We start from the raw sequence: 17,075 nt of genomic DNA, 5'->3' as shown, positions 1-17,075 counted from the left end.
GTTAACATAACCTCAGACATTGCCACAGTAGACAGGTTCATGAAGGAGTTTTAAACCCACATAAATAAATACATAGAATTGTCAGTTCTATGCAGATCCAACTATAATAAGAAATTTAAAAGGAAATCATCCTGGTGATCTACTGACATAAATAAAATTTACAGTAAAAGGAAAACAAATCATTAGAATATATAGCAGATCTAAGGATACCAAGATACGGAAAATATTAGGACTTTGAGATTTTTTAAAAGACTATTATATCTACTAAGGGAGCTCATGAACTCAGCTTGGCATCTGAAGCCAAGAACAATTAGATCTCTTTCTTTAGTTTTTTTAGAAAACTATGAAACACTCAGCAATGTACAGAAGTCATTGTAAAATGACAAAACCTCCTCAGACCCACTGGAAATTGCCACTATCCCAGCAAACAAATTTAGTGCAAATTTCACTCCTGAGACAGCTATCATCACCATAGCTCTCAACCCGATCACCATCACTAAAGAACACGCACTGAGAGGGCTGCTCTAAGACTAATAAAATGTTCTCCATGGGACCAGATAATATACCTACTGTTTGATAAATAGTACCAACCATGCTTTGGCAAAACTGCTACATAAGCTATTTAACATGAGCCTGACCAAAGGCTCATGTCCCACAGTATGAAGCACAAAACCTGTGATGCCACTTCATAAAGGTAGCCCTACTACTGACCCTAGGAATATAAGATCAAGCTCACAAGTCTTTTTTTAAGGCCATAGAACACATAATAACAGACTTGATTAACATAAACATTAAAAATCTCACTAGGCTAAGATCCACAGCAATTTGGTTTTGAAAAATGTAGATCTTATCTAATGAATCTGGTAAACTTCTTTGATAATATAAAACAAGCTATTGATAGTTATCACACTGTACACACACTTTACCTTGATTTGGCCAAGGCATTTGACACCATAGCCTATGATAGCATAATTAATAAACTAAATTCATTACAAATTGATCTCTATGTGTTAAAGATGGCAAGCAAACTGGCTAAAAGATAGAATCCACAAGATGTGGGTATAAGGGGCAGTGTGTGAGGACATAAATATGAAGGTGACCCGCAGTCTCCCACAGGACTCAATGCTAGGACCACTTTTGTTTGGTATTTATTTCTCTGGCCAATAGACTTAAAACCAGGATCTATGGTTAACCAAGGCTGCAAACGAATGCAAACTGGCAGTCATTGTAGAATCCCTCTCTGATGCAGAAGCCCTCCACCAGGAATGTACACTTATAAATGACTGGTGTATCGAAAATTAACTAAAATTATATGGTGAAAAGTGCAACTGTCACATTTGGCAAACAAACCATTCTCCAAGCATATAGCATCGACACTACTCCTTTTCAAAATGAAAATGTACTTAGAGACCAGGAAACCTAGGTTGATAATTCCTTTTTTTTTGACCAACATGTAACAAAAGTTGTCAGGAAATCTGTCTAGTTGATGCAGGGGATATCATCCAGACCAAAAAAGTTTACTGTCCCCTTGTGCTGTGCACTGATCAGGTCAAATATAGAATGCAATGACCCCCTTTAGTATGCATCTTACCAGACATATCAAACAGCTGGAAAGACTCCGAAGGTTCCTAACAAAGAGAATCATAAAACCCCTAAACTACCAGAGAAGAGTTGAAGGACTGTCCCACTTTTTCTCTGACTTATACTCTCCTATGCCTTGCCTCCTGAGCAATTAGGGACCCAGGAGTCAAGTATCTCTAACGTTTTCATAAATCAAACAGTCTCACAAATACAAAATCAAGACATATAAATCTGCTTCAGTAAATTCACAGAACAAGGTGGGGAGAAAGATTAATTATCCAGTGTCTCCCTAACCTCTAGAATAGATAAAAGAATAAACATGGCACATAGCCAAACCAATTAGTTAAAAAATTGCAAGAAAATACTTGCCAAGCTAGTTTTTTCATTGTATGATTCCTTAAAACCTCTTGTAAAAGACTATAATGGGATATATGCAAATGACCCCTAAAGGACATCAGGTGTTTCAGCTATATGGCAGTTCTGAATGCTCATATTTTTTTTTCTTTTTAAGTCTGTTAATGGACAAATTCAGATCAATAAAACCAAACTCCACTAGCTGTGGACATATAGTAGTAAACGTAGGTATTTACAGCTTTGAACTTGTTCCATTGTCTAACTATATCTTTCCAGTAACGTGAAACCATTGCTGTTACTCTATTTTAATCAGTCTCAAAGACCATCATGGCCATTTTGGCTAGGTTAAGGTTGAGTTTATTTTGTGTCATCTACCAAAAAATGATATAGAAGTCTTTTTGCAACTGAAACTAGATTTCAATGTAGGGACCAGACTCATTCATGAGGATGCTGTCAGAGTAAAGAGTAAGGAGGGATGCTGGAAGACAAGTGGAAATGTCATCAATAAAAAGGAATAATAGTGGTTGACAGAGTTCTGAACCTCATGGGATCCCTGATGTAGAAGGTAAATATATCAGGAATCTGGTACCATTTATAATATTGAATGTATGTTGGGTAAAGTAGATTTTAAACCACTAAAGTCCATTTTAGCTGAGGTTAAGGGTTTTGTTTTTATAGCAGAAGGTGGTAGCCTACCATTTTGCATTCCCTCTAGGTCAACAAATATACCACCAGTGACACAGTGCTTATCTACTCTAGAGTAAATTCCTCTCAGTAACAATTTATAGTGCACTGTGGTGTGGATGTTATGACCAGTTTAAACGCCAGACTTAAAGTAAGCGTCTTATACTTGTTGCTGTGATCATATATTTGTAAATTACTTTCACAAATGCTTTTGTAAGATGACAGTGGATACAGATGTTCTGAACTCATGATGTTTTCAGGATGAGAATATTTTTGGCATTGGGATAATTAGGATATGTTTAAACTTGAAGGGGGGAAATTCCAGTGGTTAGAATGAAGTTGCAAATGTGTATGATAGGTTTGACTATGACAGAAGTGGCCTTACAGAGGAATGAGGGTTGGAAGGAACTAGTGCTTGGGATTATCAGATATTTTTTTCTTAGATCTCCTAATAAATTCTATGCAATTTTTGAAAAGACAGCTCAGAAGCAGAAGCCTGGATAAATGTTTTCTGAGGTAGGATTATATCTTCCCTTTTGAAAGGCATAAGTTTGAAAATCTTGTAGCAATTAATAGATCTTAGACAGCCAATTGGGTTGCAAAGCAGAAAGGTGTGTTTTTAAAGAACAAATTTGGGGCTCTAATTGTTTGAGATATTCCTAGTTAAGTTGAGGGCAAAACTGCTAACAGCCCCACCAAACGCAATAAACTCTGCTGAATATGGGGGAACATACACCACCAAGCTATAGCAGCATGTAAAATGCTGCATAGATGCAGCTATACTCTCCAGGAACAAGTGCAGGGCAAACATCAGAAACAGCCCTCTTGGAGGAACCATAAAATTAACAAGCATTACAATAAAAAGAAGATAATTTTGACCAAAAGTAAGATGAATAATTTCCAGAATAACAGAGCCCTTGTCAGTGAAATAAAGAAACAACTCGAGCTTAATAAAATCCATCAAAGCCAAGTTTGAGGCTAAAACAGCCATCCAATCCAAAGACAATCACAAAGCCTTTTTTAGCTAATGTTAGAAATCTCAGAAGAACAATGTAGCAATGCGCTGAGCTGATTTTGAACAATATTACTTTCTAGTAAGGCTGATGATATAGCTAGCCTACCAGCTAATACATTCAGCTCAAATTTTATCCCTTTCTACCCTCTGTCTAGCCCACAAGATATACCCAAAATCAACTCACCTCCAGCAATCACACAAGACCAAGTCCTGAAAGTGTTATCAAAAGCTAGAAATATTGCACAAATGAGTCCTGATATCATCCCTGGAGGCATCTTAAGTAGCATGAAGCATGATGTTGCCACCCTCCATGACACTGCGAAACCTCAGCCTACATATAGGTTTTTGTACCAAGGGAAGGGTGAACAGCTATAGTCATTCCCCTGCATAATGGATGACCTTCCACAGACCCAGGCAATTACAGACCCAGATGTCTGACCAGCCTCATATGCTAGGCCTGGGAAAAGACTTATCAATAAGAACATAGGAAACCTCCAAATACTGGACCTTCTCAGTCTGGATTCATCAGGGGGAAGATATAGTTACTCAAGCTGGTGGACTTCTTTGAAAAGGTTATCAAAGCAATGTTTGAAGGTAAAACAGTACATACCACATACCTCAACCTGGCCAAGGCTTTTGACACAGTCCCCCACTTGGGCATGCTAGAAGAGTTAAATAAACTGGGATTAAACCCCCTACATCATTCTCTGGATTGTGAATTGGCTCACACATAGGATACAGGAGATCAAAACAGGGAAAGCTATTTCCACAAAGAGAGCAGTGAATGAGGGTCTATATTAAAATATCAAAGAGGTGTTTCAGTGAACACCTCTTGGTCCACACGTAATGAGAGAATGCACTAAAGCGTGAACGCTCAAAACAGCAGTTTCTTTCCCTGGGAAAGAAACCGCTAGCACAAACGCACACACACACACACACACACACACACACACACACACACACACACACACACACACACACACACACACACACTTTAAAACATAACAATGTGGCGGGCTTCAACCCCTACACCCCCCCCAACATGGGGGGCTGTGCCCCCCCACCCCTCTAACTAAATATACCAACTCCAGACTGCACTACAGTGAGGAAATGGGCGAACACATGGGGATGGCCAAGAGATTTCTTTCCCAGGGAAAGAAATCTCTGTATTGAGCGTTCACGCTTTAGTGCATTCACTCATTACGTGACGACCAAGAGGTATTCGCCGAAAAACCTGTCCGTTCTTTTAATATAGACCCGTGAATGGTGGAAGTCTCCAGGATTTGGTGCTAGGATCTTTCCTGTTTGTCATCTACTTCTCTGAAGTAAATGCCAATACCAAAGGACTCTAGCTGACTAAGTGTGCAGATGACTGTAAGTCAGGAACAGTAACTGAATCCCCAAATGGTGCCAGATTCATGGACTGAAACTAAATCAAAGAAAATGCATTATTGTGTTCTTTAGGAATTCTTCTACCTGGGCAACTACTACTTTATTAATATGCTACAGAGAGTTGACCCAGTTTGTTCGGGATTTGGGAACTTGTGGGGACAGTGACCTAACTTTCAACCAACACAAACCATCTGTTGTATGAAAAGTCCTTCTATATTGTGCAGCTTATAAAAAAAGGGATTGATACTTGATCTATAGATGTCCTTGCTCCACTTTACTCTGCCCTCATTAGGCCGGTCATTGAGAATAATGCTACCTTTAACATGTATCTGTCCAGACACATGCATAAAATGGAACACACGCAGGAATACCTTACTAAAAGGATTCAAAGTTTCAACTATATGTCCTACGTGGACCACCTCAAAGCCCTGTCACTATACCCGGTATCCTGTAGACTGCTAAAAGGTGAGCTGTCTATGGCATAGAACTCATTCTTCAACCTAAAAATGGTGGACCTACTGTACATCAGCAAGACAAATGACATAAGAAATACTCATCCCAGGAATCTGATCCTCTTCTGAAACATCAACAGAATAGTTTAGATGGACAAGCATATCTCATATCATTACACTGCTCTGGAATATACTCCCAAACCATGTAAAACAAAACTCAAAACTGCTCATATTCAAGCTCAACTTTGATGTATGGATGGATAATAAAAAATTTACCTCAGGACTGCTGCCCCCCCCCCCTTACTGTGAATGGATAGAGACAACTGCTAAATGTTTTATCCCAAGCATGGGTCCCCTCAAATTATCTATGGCATGATTCCAGTTATTCTCACTAAAAGTAATATATAATTATCACCCATGGGATGGATAAGGCCAATCTAACACAAAATGGGAGAGGTTAATTCAAGCAACAAAAGGGAAATTGGCTAGGTTAAAACTGCCTACAAGGGCAGCTAGCCCAGTACTTACCTATGAACCCATTAAGCCTACAAAAACCCACTGAGGACTGGATTACCAAATAAATAAGATAAATACGTGAATGGAATGAAAATGGTAGTTACATACTTACCATAATGCTGGAACTTTTTATCCCAGTCTATCCGATATGACTGATCGGCACCAAACCGCTTGTCGGATCAGATCCATCCATCATAAAGCTCCAAGCTTAGAGCTCCTTTAAGAATCTTTTTTTTTCTCACAATTTCCCTGGCTACGAAGAGCCTTCAGAATGAGTCTGCTGCCTAGAATCAGAGAACATAACTAAAAGAACTTGGGGAATGCAGTAGAAGAGCTTCTGAATGATTTGCCAGGTCCTTAAAAATGATAATTTGGAAGGGGGATGGAGGAAGGGAGGGATGTTGTATCAGACAGACTGGGATGAAAGGCTCCAGTATTATGATAATTACATAATTTCCATATCTTATTCATCCCATCCGTCTGATCCGATTTATTGATCAGAATCTCAAGCTACCTATAATCCCAACTGCCATCATGACAGGATGTCTTTTAGGATTGTAGCTCCAAGGGAAGTCCTGGATCTGGACAATATATCCAATTTATAATGATTTGTAGGACAATTTAATTGAAAAGAATATTGATTTATAATGATTTGTAGGACAAATGAATTGAAAAGAATAGCTTGTATTGCTATTCAAGCTGAACAAGTCACCAAGCTGTGGAGAGAATACTTGTAGTCTCAAAATACTGTGTCTTAATTATGATTCCAAAACCATTTTAGCACAAAGTAAAACACTGCTAGTCCTTTTTATAGTCAGACCATCCAAGACTTTATTAAGACTAAAAGATTTTAGTAGGCATATGAAAATTTGTTGAGAAAGTGTGCTTTTATCTCTAATAAGACCATATTTGCTAAACCTCTGTTTAAGCATTGTGTATTTCAGGGATAGAAAGAAATAGCATTTGATGAATATGTGATTGTATATGAAAAAGTGTGCACTCATTTGAAAATTTGTTGCCGTTGTCCAGTCATTATAAAATTTATAACTTGAGTGATGCTTCATAGCATCAGATGGGAAACTGTGAAGGAAGAATGTAGAGATGGGAAAATGTGTAATGATACAAGCTATTTTCTCATTTTGGAATCCATCTGATTTTGATGAAAGATTTTCTTCCAACATGGATAGTGCTAGAGTAAAAAGTTTTAATGTGGCAATAGGAACTGGTACCCATATGGAAAACTGGTACCCATATGGAAAGGCACAGATAAAGGGTCAGCAGCTTCTCTACAAGCAAAGTAATGCAGAGGTGTGTAGTTTTAATTGGTAAGTGGCTATAGTTTGATACAAAATATTCTGCCTAGCTGCAATAATAATAATAATAATAATAATAATAATAATAATAATAATAATAATAATAATAATACAAACAATGAAGTTTCTTGTATTCAGGGAGACCTAGATTGCTTAGCCACCCATGTACATGTGTTCTTAGCCACCTATGTACATGTGTTCTTAGCCGCCCATGTACATGTGTTCTTTGCAATAAAGGAGATTATTCTTCACTGCTGAGCTGTGATTATTTTTTACCTAAACTCTCACTTCAAAATGCCCCCACCACACCCCTGGGAGGAGGAGGAGTTTGCAGCCACTGATGCTATTGCAGGAAGAAGGGCAAAATGTCTTCCTGAAATGACAGTGGAAGAAGTGAGTCACCTTTTTAAATTCATCCTACACAGCTGAGTTTTAACTATGGAGTTGCAAGGGGGACCATGACTATCAGTGAGTCTATTAATCCTAGAACCCAACCTACTAGTCTTGCTGATGGAGATGGATGTTTAATAAATCTCTGTATATAAGCTCTGAGTTTCTTGGTTCTGTGTTGATGCATACAATAAACACAATTGACTGTATTAGTTGAAGATTTGATTTTTCATAATTTATAGAAATACCCAAGAAGAGGCAGAGTTGCAGCAAGTAGTCTCTGGTTTTGAGGAGAGTGATTCTCTGCTTGTAGCAGTGAGGAAGGAGCCAGTCATTCAAATACAGGAACATGTGGGTCTCTTTTAGTCTCAAATGGGCTACATCTACCATTTTTCACCTGGTGAACAAGTGGGTGGCTGTAGTAAGATAGAATGGCAGGGCAGTCAAATGACAGTGCCTGGACCCTAGCAGTAAGCATAGAAATCTTCTGGATAATTTGGTTGTTTTTATGTGGAGATAAGTATCCTGGAGCTCTGTTGAGCTCATCCAGTCATATTCTTTGAGACAGTGTAAAATCAATTGCACTATGACCATTTAGAATGAGCTCTTTTTGATGAAGACGTTTAGGCTTCTCAGATCCAGAACTGGCTGATGTCCTAGCTCTTTTTCAATACTAAAAAGAATCTTGAATACATTCCTTACTCTTTCTGGTCTGGTGGGACCTCCTAAATGTCTATTTCTTCTAAAAGAGAAATAATTTCTCTTTTGGCAACTTTCCATTGATGGTGTGGAATGTCTAGAAGTGGCTGGGTTTGGGAGGTGATAAATGGTAAAAGGATATTATATAGCTTTTCAACATTATCTCACTCACTCAGGACTCCTACATGATGGTCAACTGCTTGAGAATTTGGAGAAATAAATGGCCACTGACTGCCTCCAAAGGTGGACATTTGGGCAAGTCTTCATAGACAATGGAACTGCTTACCTGAAAAGGAACTGTGGTTTCCCTGATTCTGTGGACCACCTGTGGTTGGTGTTCATTAAAAGGGCTACCCATGCCACAACCATCAGTGTCTGAAATGGAGTCAGAAAGTTGATTCTGGGGATTTCTGAACCACAAGGATTTGGACTCCTTCTGATTCCTACTATAGGATCTTTGACAGGTCTCAAATTTAACTCCTATGGCAGAGTCCTCTCCCCCTGCTCACACCTCAGCAGTGTGTACAATCATAATGAGCATTTGTGAATGATACTTTAAAGTTATCCACAAAATCACAAAGAGATAAATAGGCATGGTATCTCATTGCAAAGCCTGTATCCATTGGATAGCCCACTCCATCGGCTGTTAACCACATGAAGAGGCTTGTGATGTTCAGCATTGTAGCTACTAATATCTATAATTGTTTCCTAGACTCCTTATCGGCTTCCTCAAAGAATCTGAAGCTTGCTCTGCTAAATCTCTTTGGAAGTGGTTCACGACTGTGACACAATTCAACACCCTTTGGATAAGGTGCCTGAGGTGATAGCCAGCTTCCTGTTTCTTTCTATTGTTCTAGATTCCTTGTTGGACAGATGGACATTTGCTATATCATTTAACAGCTCCTTCTCAGTGGCTTGGCTGCTATGGTGAAAGAATCCACCAGAGGTTCCTTGGACCAATGTTGCCTATCCTTAAGTGAACACAAAACTTTGTCAGGGTTCTGATGAATAAGACTCCTACAATGCCCTACTGGCAGCCAATTCAATTAGATAGTCAGCAGGAGGGACCACCCTGGAAGGAGATGGTGCAGAAGAATACACCTTAAATAAAATGTGCTTGTTCTGAGAGGGTGGGTCAGTAGACCATGATCCCCTCTGTCTCATTAACTCTTCTGAAATGGATTGTAGGGAATACTCTCGATAATCCAAGCCAGTATCAAATGTCATATTGCTTCTTCTCCTGCTTATTTTCACACGAGGAACATTGGGGGGGCATTCTCAGTTCTTTGAAGAGCCTGAATAAACTGGTATCGGCTGACTGAGGGTACCAGCTCTGCTCTGACCTTGGGAAGTCTGATGAACAAAGAATTTTAGGTGCCTAGGGGAGAAACTGGCATCACAGGAGGCTATTTAACTGCTGCTGCTACAGGAGCAGAAATCATTCCATGATCTCGAATGATAACCCCATATCTACTGACACTGAAGATGCCTGACCCTGAAGTGGAAGTATGTGGCATAGCAGAATCAATCCCCAATACTGAAGGCCCAGAGGGGTTCCAAGAGACAATCAGTGCTGATGTTTTGAAGGCAGATGCTTCCAACATTGAAAAAGAAGCCAAAGATGGTGCAGAAGATTTTGGGTTGAGTCCTTGATCCTGAGATTTTGTCAAAGTTGAATAATTTGGTATTTAATAAATTAGATTAGAAGTTATGTTTGCTGAGATGAGGGTGTCTTTTGGCTTCAGATGTACAGGGTTTGGATCATGTCTTGGCTACAAAGTGGCTTGTGTCAAAAAATGGTTCAGGGGAAGGAGCAAACAAAGCAGATGACAGATAAACCTAATCTACCCTAGAACCAGAGTGGATGGGATGACATCTATTTCAGTCTGCATCTTCAAGCTCCCAATGCACATCTCTTGTACTTTGTTGGACCTGACAGACTGCAGTGATGAAGTGGTGGGAGACCTGGAAACAAATCTTAGTAAATACCTTTCTGAATAATGTCTGCTCACCCAAGGTCTAGGTGACTTTTCTCTGATAATAATTACTAGCTCTGAAGGAGGAGTCATCTTTGCAGACAGTTAATTTGCTGGTTCAGTCGAAGGGGGCAAATCCAGCCTCTGCTTTTTAATATCGAAGTAGGACAGGAGTCATCAGGCTTTCTTTTCTTTTCTTGGTGTTCTCACTCTATTTGGATTTGCCCCTGTCTTTCCTAGACTTGTCAGACAAATGGTTTGCAAAATTGAGACCCTTCAGGATGAATTTATTAAGCCTACCCACTAAGGATCTAGGCCAAGGTCTTACAGATGAGTAGTCTGTCGACAAATGTTCTGGCCTCAGGCACACCACACAAATGTTGTTGGTGTCCTGGGGCAGGATTTTGTGATCTGGCACATTTTCAGAATCTCTTTCTGAATTTATCATTCTTCATTGATAGAAAACGAACTGAGAAAATTCCCCCACAGTCAGCACCACCAATACACAAAAAGATATACAACAATCAAAAGATAACTGTAAGAAGTATAAATCAGGACTAAGAGTATAAAAATGTTTTCCTTTTTTTTTTTTAACTTGCTTAACAAGAAGGGAGTCATTGGGCTTAATGCCCAATGACTCACAGAAAAGGAAGAAAGAGCATAACAAGATGAAAAGACTGAGAGAAAAATCTCACATTCAAGAACTACAGAATTAAAGGAGCTAAGAAATCCCAAAGGGAAGACGCTGAATGAAAAAAAAAAAACAGATAATTATAATGTAAAAAAGGATCACTTTGATGTGGCCAAGGATTCTATCAGAACATGATGGCAGGAAACAAAATCTGAAAGAACTTAGTAGCCAGATAAATTATGGAAAGGAAAGATTCTTAAGGAGCTCGAGGCTTGGAGCTTTAACATGCGGGATAGGATCTGCCAAGTGGCTTGATACCCATCAATCAGATTGGATGAATGGGATGAATAAGATACATTTACTTTAAAGGCTTAAGTAATGTTAGTATAGCATTTACTAAAAGCTGTCAGTGTATGGGCCACTAGTTTCTGTTTATCAAGCTGCAGGTTCTCAAGAAATATATGGTCAGTTTCATGCCACATGTATCCACAAAGAGAACTTCTTATTATATGGGACTGAAGTGTAAGTCTTTTCTGTTTTTGACTTGAAGCACTATGGGCCCATGAAAATCACTGTTACAGAATGGTATTTTGCTTTCATTAAAACCTGTTTTGAGATTGATGGGAAGACTGCAAAAAAGAACAAACTTAAGAAGCTTGCAGCTGTTGTAATGACTTTAAAAGAGGAATTCAGACTTGATTATAAATAACTGCAATTTTTGTTAATTTTTACAGTGTACAGTACCAGTTAAGTTAAACAAGCATATAAAAGAGTTTTGATGTCTTGTCATTTTAAGTAAAGAAAAAAGGCATACAATATTTTAACTAAGACAGACATGAGAAAAGCATGGCCGAATATAACAATATATTTTATTGTACAGTCAAACATGATATAGGCAAAACAGCATCTCTAATCTTTTGTCTTGTACAGGTCTTAATTAAAGTATACTTACTACCACTAATTCATTGATATGGCAGCTGTATAAAAGGACTGTGTGAGTGAGCTTCACTTTTTTACTCTGTAAAGGCTTGCAGCCGAGGCGCTAGGAGAGGAGAGACAACTAAAAGGTTTTTATTAAATTCTTATTTTGGAAAGTAGAGCTGTTTTCACTGGTCTTTTGTGTGGTTTCAGAATAGTATTACTTTATATTCAAAGCTTTTTTTTGCTACCATGCCAAATAGTTTAAAGGTGTTTACCAGACCATTAACATCTACAAATGCCTCCCCTCAGGATAGATCCAGGAAAGGGACATTTAAGTGTAGGATGTGTCCCCAATGTCCTTTTACTGACAACACTATGGAGTTATACTTGCCTAGTTTAAAAGTTAAATTGCCAACAACAGGTTATTTTAACTGTTATTCCAAAGGGATTGTTTACCTGGCTTATTGTTTATATTGTTTTAAATTTTATGCTGGAAGGATAGAACGCAATTTAAAACAAAGGATTTTCGAACATTTATATTAAATTAATTGAAGTAAAGAAACCAACACCTTATTTAGGCATTCTTGTAAGTGCAATTATGCAAATTTTAGATTTGGGGTTTTAGAACAAGATAAACCCCAGGAGAGGAGAGGGGATTGGGAAACCAGGTTGGAGTACTGGGGACTTATTTGGATGCTGTGTTTGGATGCCTGTATAAGTCCTGGTTTAAATGGTCATTATTCCCTGGTTACTGCATTGAAACTAAGGGCATCAAATTATTAGGAATGTCTTATGGAGATGTTGGTATATGCACATATATATGCTTGTTACGTGAAACACCTGAAAGTTTTCTCTTGTTAAAGGGCTGTTTCCTTTAAAGCACTGTTCATTGATTATATTTACATTGTGATTGGTTATTTGGTTTTAACTGTGGAACCAATGACATTAATTTTGAGAGTTTTTAAATGTTATTGTTTACAATGGATGTGATTCTGATGAAGTTTCCATGGTAGGAAATGAAAGCACTTAATCCACTGACCATTTGTGGAATTTAACTTGTTATTAAACTATGGATTTTATAATATATTGTGGGTTTTTTCCTTTATTGGCTCTGTTGCTGCCAGGCTGACTGTTTTTGCTTCTCAGTGGTTATCACATTTTATCTCAGCTTTACCACAAGTTTTTTAGCACTTCTAGTAAACTTTATTTTCTTATTTATTAATCACAAATATGGAAAATAAGAGAAATATTGAAAAATACATAAATAATTTCCAAGAACAGCTACATTAAACATGTACACATATCTTGGTCAGTGCATATTACCTGAAGGCTGCTTGTTGTCTCTGCAATGCTGCTGCTGCTAGTAGAAGTCTGGCCTCTATAAGGACTTCTAGCGTCATGGCAGATGAATCACATACATCAGTATTTTCCAACTCAATGTCTTCTATTAACAAATTTAATTTTTCTTCTGCCTTTGATAACAACAGATCCTGTGGCATACAGAAACATTGGTTATTAAACTTACTAGAATGTTTAAATACTGTTAAGAGTTTCCTAATTAACAAAAACAAACAAAGAAAAAAATAATCTACATGCAGATGAGCCAAAAAGAGCTATTACGTTTTTGTCATGATGCTTGATCTTTCACTTCTTCACAACTCCTGTACATGAATATTATGAGCATATGACTGAACTAATATTTCAAACTGTACATCATAAAAAGGCATTCATAATCTAGGATAAAAGTCTAAGCCTACCTTTTGTAGTAGCAATTATTTGTCATTGCCTGTAAAAAAAATGTGATATGATTCATGGACATGAAATGTAGCACACATGGACAACATGAAAGGAAATCCTTTGAAACTGCCTAGAAATGATTTATAGATGATAAAGAATAGAGGGGCTGAACAGGAGATACAGTATTATGTGCAAGTCTGCAGCTGATATGTAAACTGTATTTAAATAAGAAACAAAGCAAGATTATCAGTGCTAACATAACTTGCATACAAAGTTATTATTAGACATGACTCTGTAAAACAGTTAAAAAGGTTTACATATCTGACCTAAACCCCTAATCTGTCAAACCGGAAGAGACACAACAGCTACATTTATGCAGTAGAAGCACACTAATAACAAATTTTAGCTGAAACAAAAATACCCAGACAACCATCATTCTAATCACAATTACAGTAAGTGGTAACAAACAGATATGCATGGGGTTGGAGTGTCACATCAACAGTTATCATTACTTAGGACCAATGTTCACACCACTGGGTGGCTAACATAAAGATATACAGAGGTGTAGTTATGCTGGTCACAAGTTTGGTTTGTTGAAATGGAAATTCACTTCTTGTTTTACTGAATTCCAATTTTGTCGATTGCTTAGTTAGTGTAGTGGTGGTTTTATGCCTGGGATCAAGAGAAAGGTGTCTCAACTATGTGTGAGTAAACCTAGTATAGCCAAATATATGCATAATATATTGCAGCTAGTATATTTGTATATGCAGTAGAGGTATGGAAGGCTACAGACCTCTATCAAGTAGGAAGCAGAGTTTGAACACCTCCCACGGCAAAAACTGCCTGAAAAGCATTACAGTGAGTTTCAGTTTTCACTGTTTTGTTGAAAATTGCTCTTTAGTGTGTGTGTGTGTGTGTGTGTGTGTGTGTATATATATATATATATATATATATATATATATATATATATATATATATACACATAAATATATATATATATATATATATATATATAAAAAAAAATATATATATATATATATATATATATATATATATATTTATAATACACACACACACACACACACACATATATATAGATATACACCGATAGATAAATACACACACAGACAGAAAAAAATGCCCATGGTGTTGAAAACCACAACTGGCACCAATGACAGATGACAACTGTTCAACAACTGCTAGGTATGCAGACAGAATCCTCAACAAGACAGCTCAGTAAGGCTGTTGAACATAATAGGACAGTGATATCATCCACTGCACACAATAGTCTCAGAGGTGCAGGTGTGTACTGGTATGCAATAATTAGTATTTAGATTTATGAAGACAAAGATTTCTATGAACTGTGTGGTCCAGTTCTGGACATCAGACTTCTAAGGCTCAGTATGCAGTTGTGTACATTTTGCTGCATAGAACTGTATGTCATAATGCTGACTGAAGCATACAGACAGACAGATGCACAAAAACACAGACACAGTCACACATATAGATTCACAGAAAGATGACTGCATGGGTATGCACATATGTGTGCTCACCAAACAGAGTTACTTTCATTACTTTCACTTGCATAGATTATATTCATAAACATAAGCATGTACCTTCATTTTATACAGCAGTGTACAAAGGTAACTATGTCATGTGTCCTTTGTCTCGTATGTCCCTTTTTCAAGCTTTCACTTTGTTTTACTGACTCTCCCATTACATCAGTATGTCCTCCATTCATTTCTCCATGTTTAACCCCTTAATTACAACCACCAAGAGGAATGGCCAAACAGCGGGTCATGAAAATGCTTGTTGTAAAACTGATGTGAATCTGATTAAAAATTTTTACCCTAAGAACAATTTAGGTATAATTATTTTATGTAATATTAAAGACTGAATAAATGAATAGCAATTATAACCTTGAAATGAAACTTTAGTTATTACCATAACTTTTCACACTCCTCCACATACTAGTAGCCCATGGTTAGTCAATCCTTGTCCTGTTTGCATATATATATATATATATACATACAAATATTTCAAGCACGGGCATTAATGCTCTTCTAGCCTGACAATATACCAAAACATTTGTTTCCATAAGTGTCCCGGCTGTTCTTAAAATATCTACACTTCTGCTTGCTTTAATGTAATTTGGTAGTATTTTTTTTCAAAAATGTTTTAATTTAATGTCCATAATAATATACATACAAAGTAGGAAAAACATTTAGTATTTTCCTAACAATTTAAGTAATTTCTTCCAAGCAATTAACTGATGAGTTATGTTATTTGTTCTCATTTTTTATAGTAGAGATTTCACTATTACATACTGATTTGGCTAAATGAATGAATTCAGGATTAAACAGAAGAGTAGACTTAGATTTCCAATTTTTGTGACAACTTTTCTAGCAATAGATAAAATTGCCCATAATAGAGGGATATCAGTTTTAGGTATGACTTCTGGAACTGGTATATTAAACAGTACAAGAGAGTCAGAAACAATACAATTATCATTCTACAAGGCACTACAGAAAGGCCTAATTTGGTAGTATATTCCATGCAGCAGCTGCTCTCTCAGAGAACCAATTAGCACACCTCTCATTCCTATAGAATTTTCTACCTAGGGTGTCTAATGATTCTCTGCTACTTTTTGATAATACCAAACACTCCCATATGTAGTTGTCTCTAAATGCCTATATACCAGAGTAAGGGCTACTCTTAAATATCTATATGAGACACTGTACGAGTTCAGATATCTTTGTCTTTCATAATAACTTACATTTTCACATCCATGGATGTCCTTAATATATTTGCATTGATTTATTTCTAGTTTACTCATGCCTGTTCTCTTCTAAGGTTTCTATATTGTTATTCCATACTCAGGTTTGGGTCTAATGCAACTAACAAAAATGACTTCATCAGTTCTGATTTCCCAGACTTTATAAATCTTTTTATAGAACCTAGAGTTCTGATTAGAAAAACTCAAAGTTGGATCTAACCATATAGCTAGGTCTTTAAATGAATATGCAGTTTCAATCACTGTGTGCTGTATTAAATATTCACCTTTTGATTAATGTCTCCCCAATCTCATATGCTTAGTTTCTGATGTATTTATCAGCTATGTTATTCTCCCATGCCCAAGTTTCGATCTGAGGTAAGCCTAAGAGATCAGTTGCTCATAATGCAGTGCTTACCAAGTGATCTCTAGCACTTGACCAGTGTTGCCATTGGGATCAGATAACTGCGACAGACACCACTTAGAAGGAGCAAAGTATAAATGACTTTATTTTATAACTACAAAAAATGTGACTAGACATAAACAAATGCATTTTCACATGTTTCTTCATGTTTTACAGCATAGGTTGCCAAATGCAGTTTATAAAGCCGTTGTCACATGATCATTTATACCACCAGAAA

The 17,075-nt window shown here is 37.2% G+C and overlaps 1 protein-coding gene across 1 annotated transcript in view; it reads right to left on the bottom strand.

The window, feature by feature from the left end:
* Positions 1-17,075, bottom strand: part of CFAP54 (cilia and flagella associated protein 54) — a 2,749,537-nt gene that overhangs the window by 311,909 nt on the left and 2,420,553 nt on the right. The window contains exon 56 of the mRNA XM_044087198.1: positions 13,248-13,414. Within this exon, the coding sequence (XP_043943133.1) occupies positions 13,248-13,414 (167 nt within the window). The remainder of the gene's footprint in view (positions 1-13,247; positions 13,415-17,075) is intronic.

The sequence above is a fragment of the Protopterus annectens genome, chromosome 11.part0 (assembly GCF_019279795.1).
Source record: "Protopterus annectens isolate FY-2018-M chromosome 11.part0, PAN1.0, whole genome shotgun sequence".
Taxonomy (NCBI): Eukaryota; Metazoa; Chordata; order Ceratodontiformes; family Protopteridae; genus Protopterus; species Protopterus annectens.
Note: the sequence above shows the minus strand (reverse complement) of the source record. Positions and strands in the feature narration are given on the sequence as shown.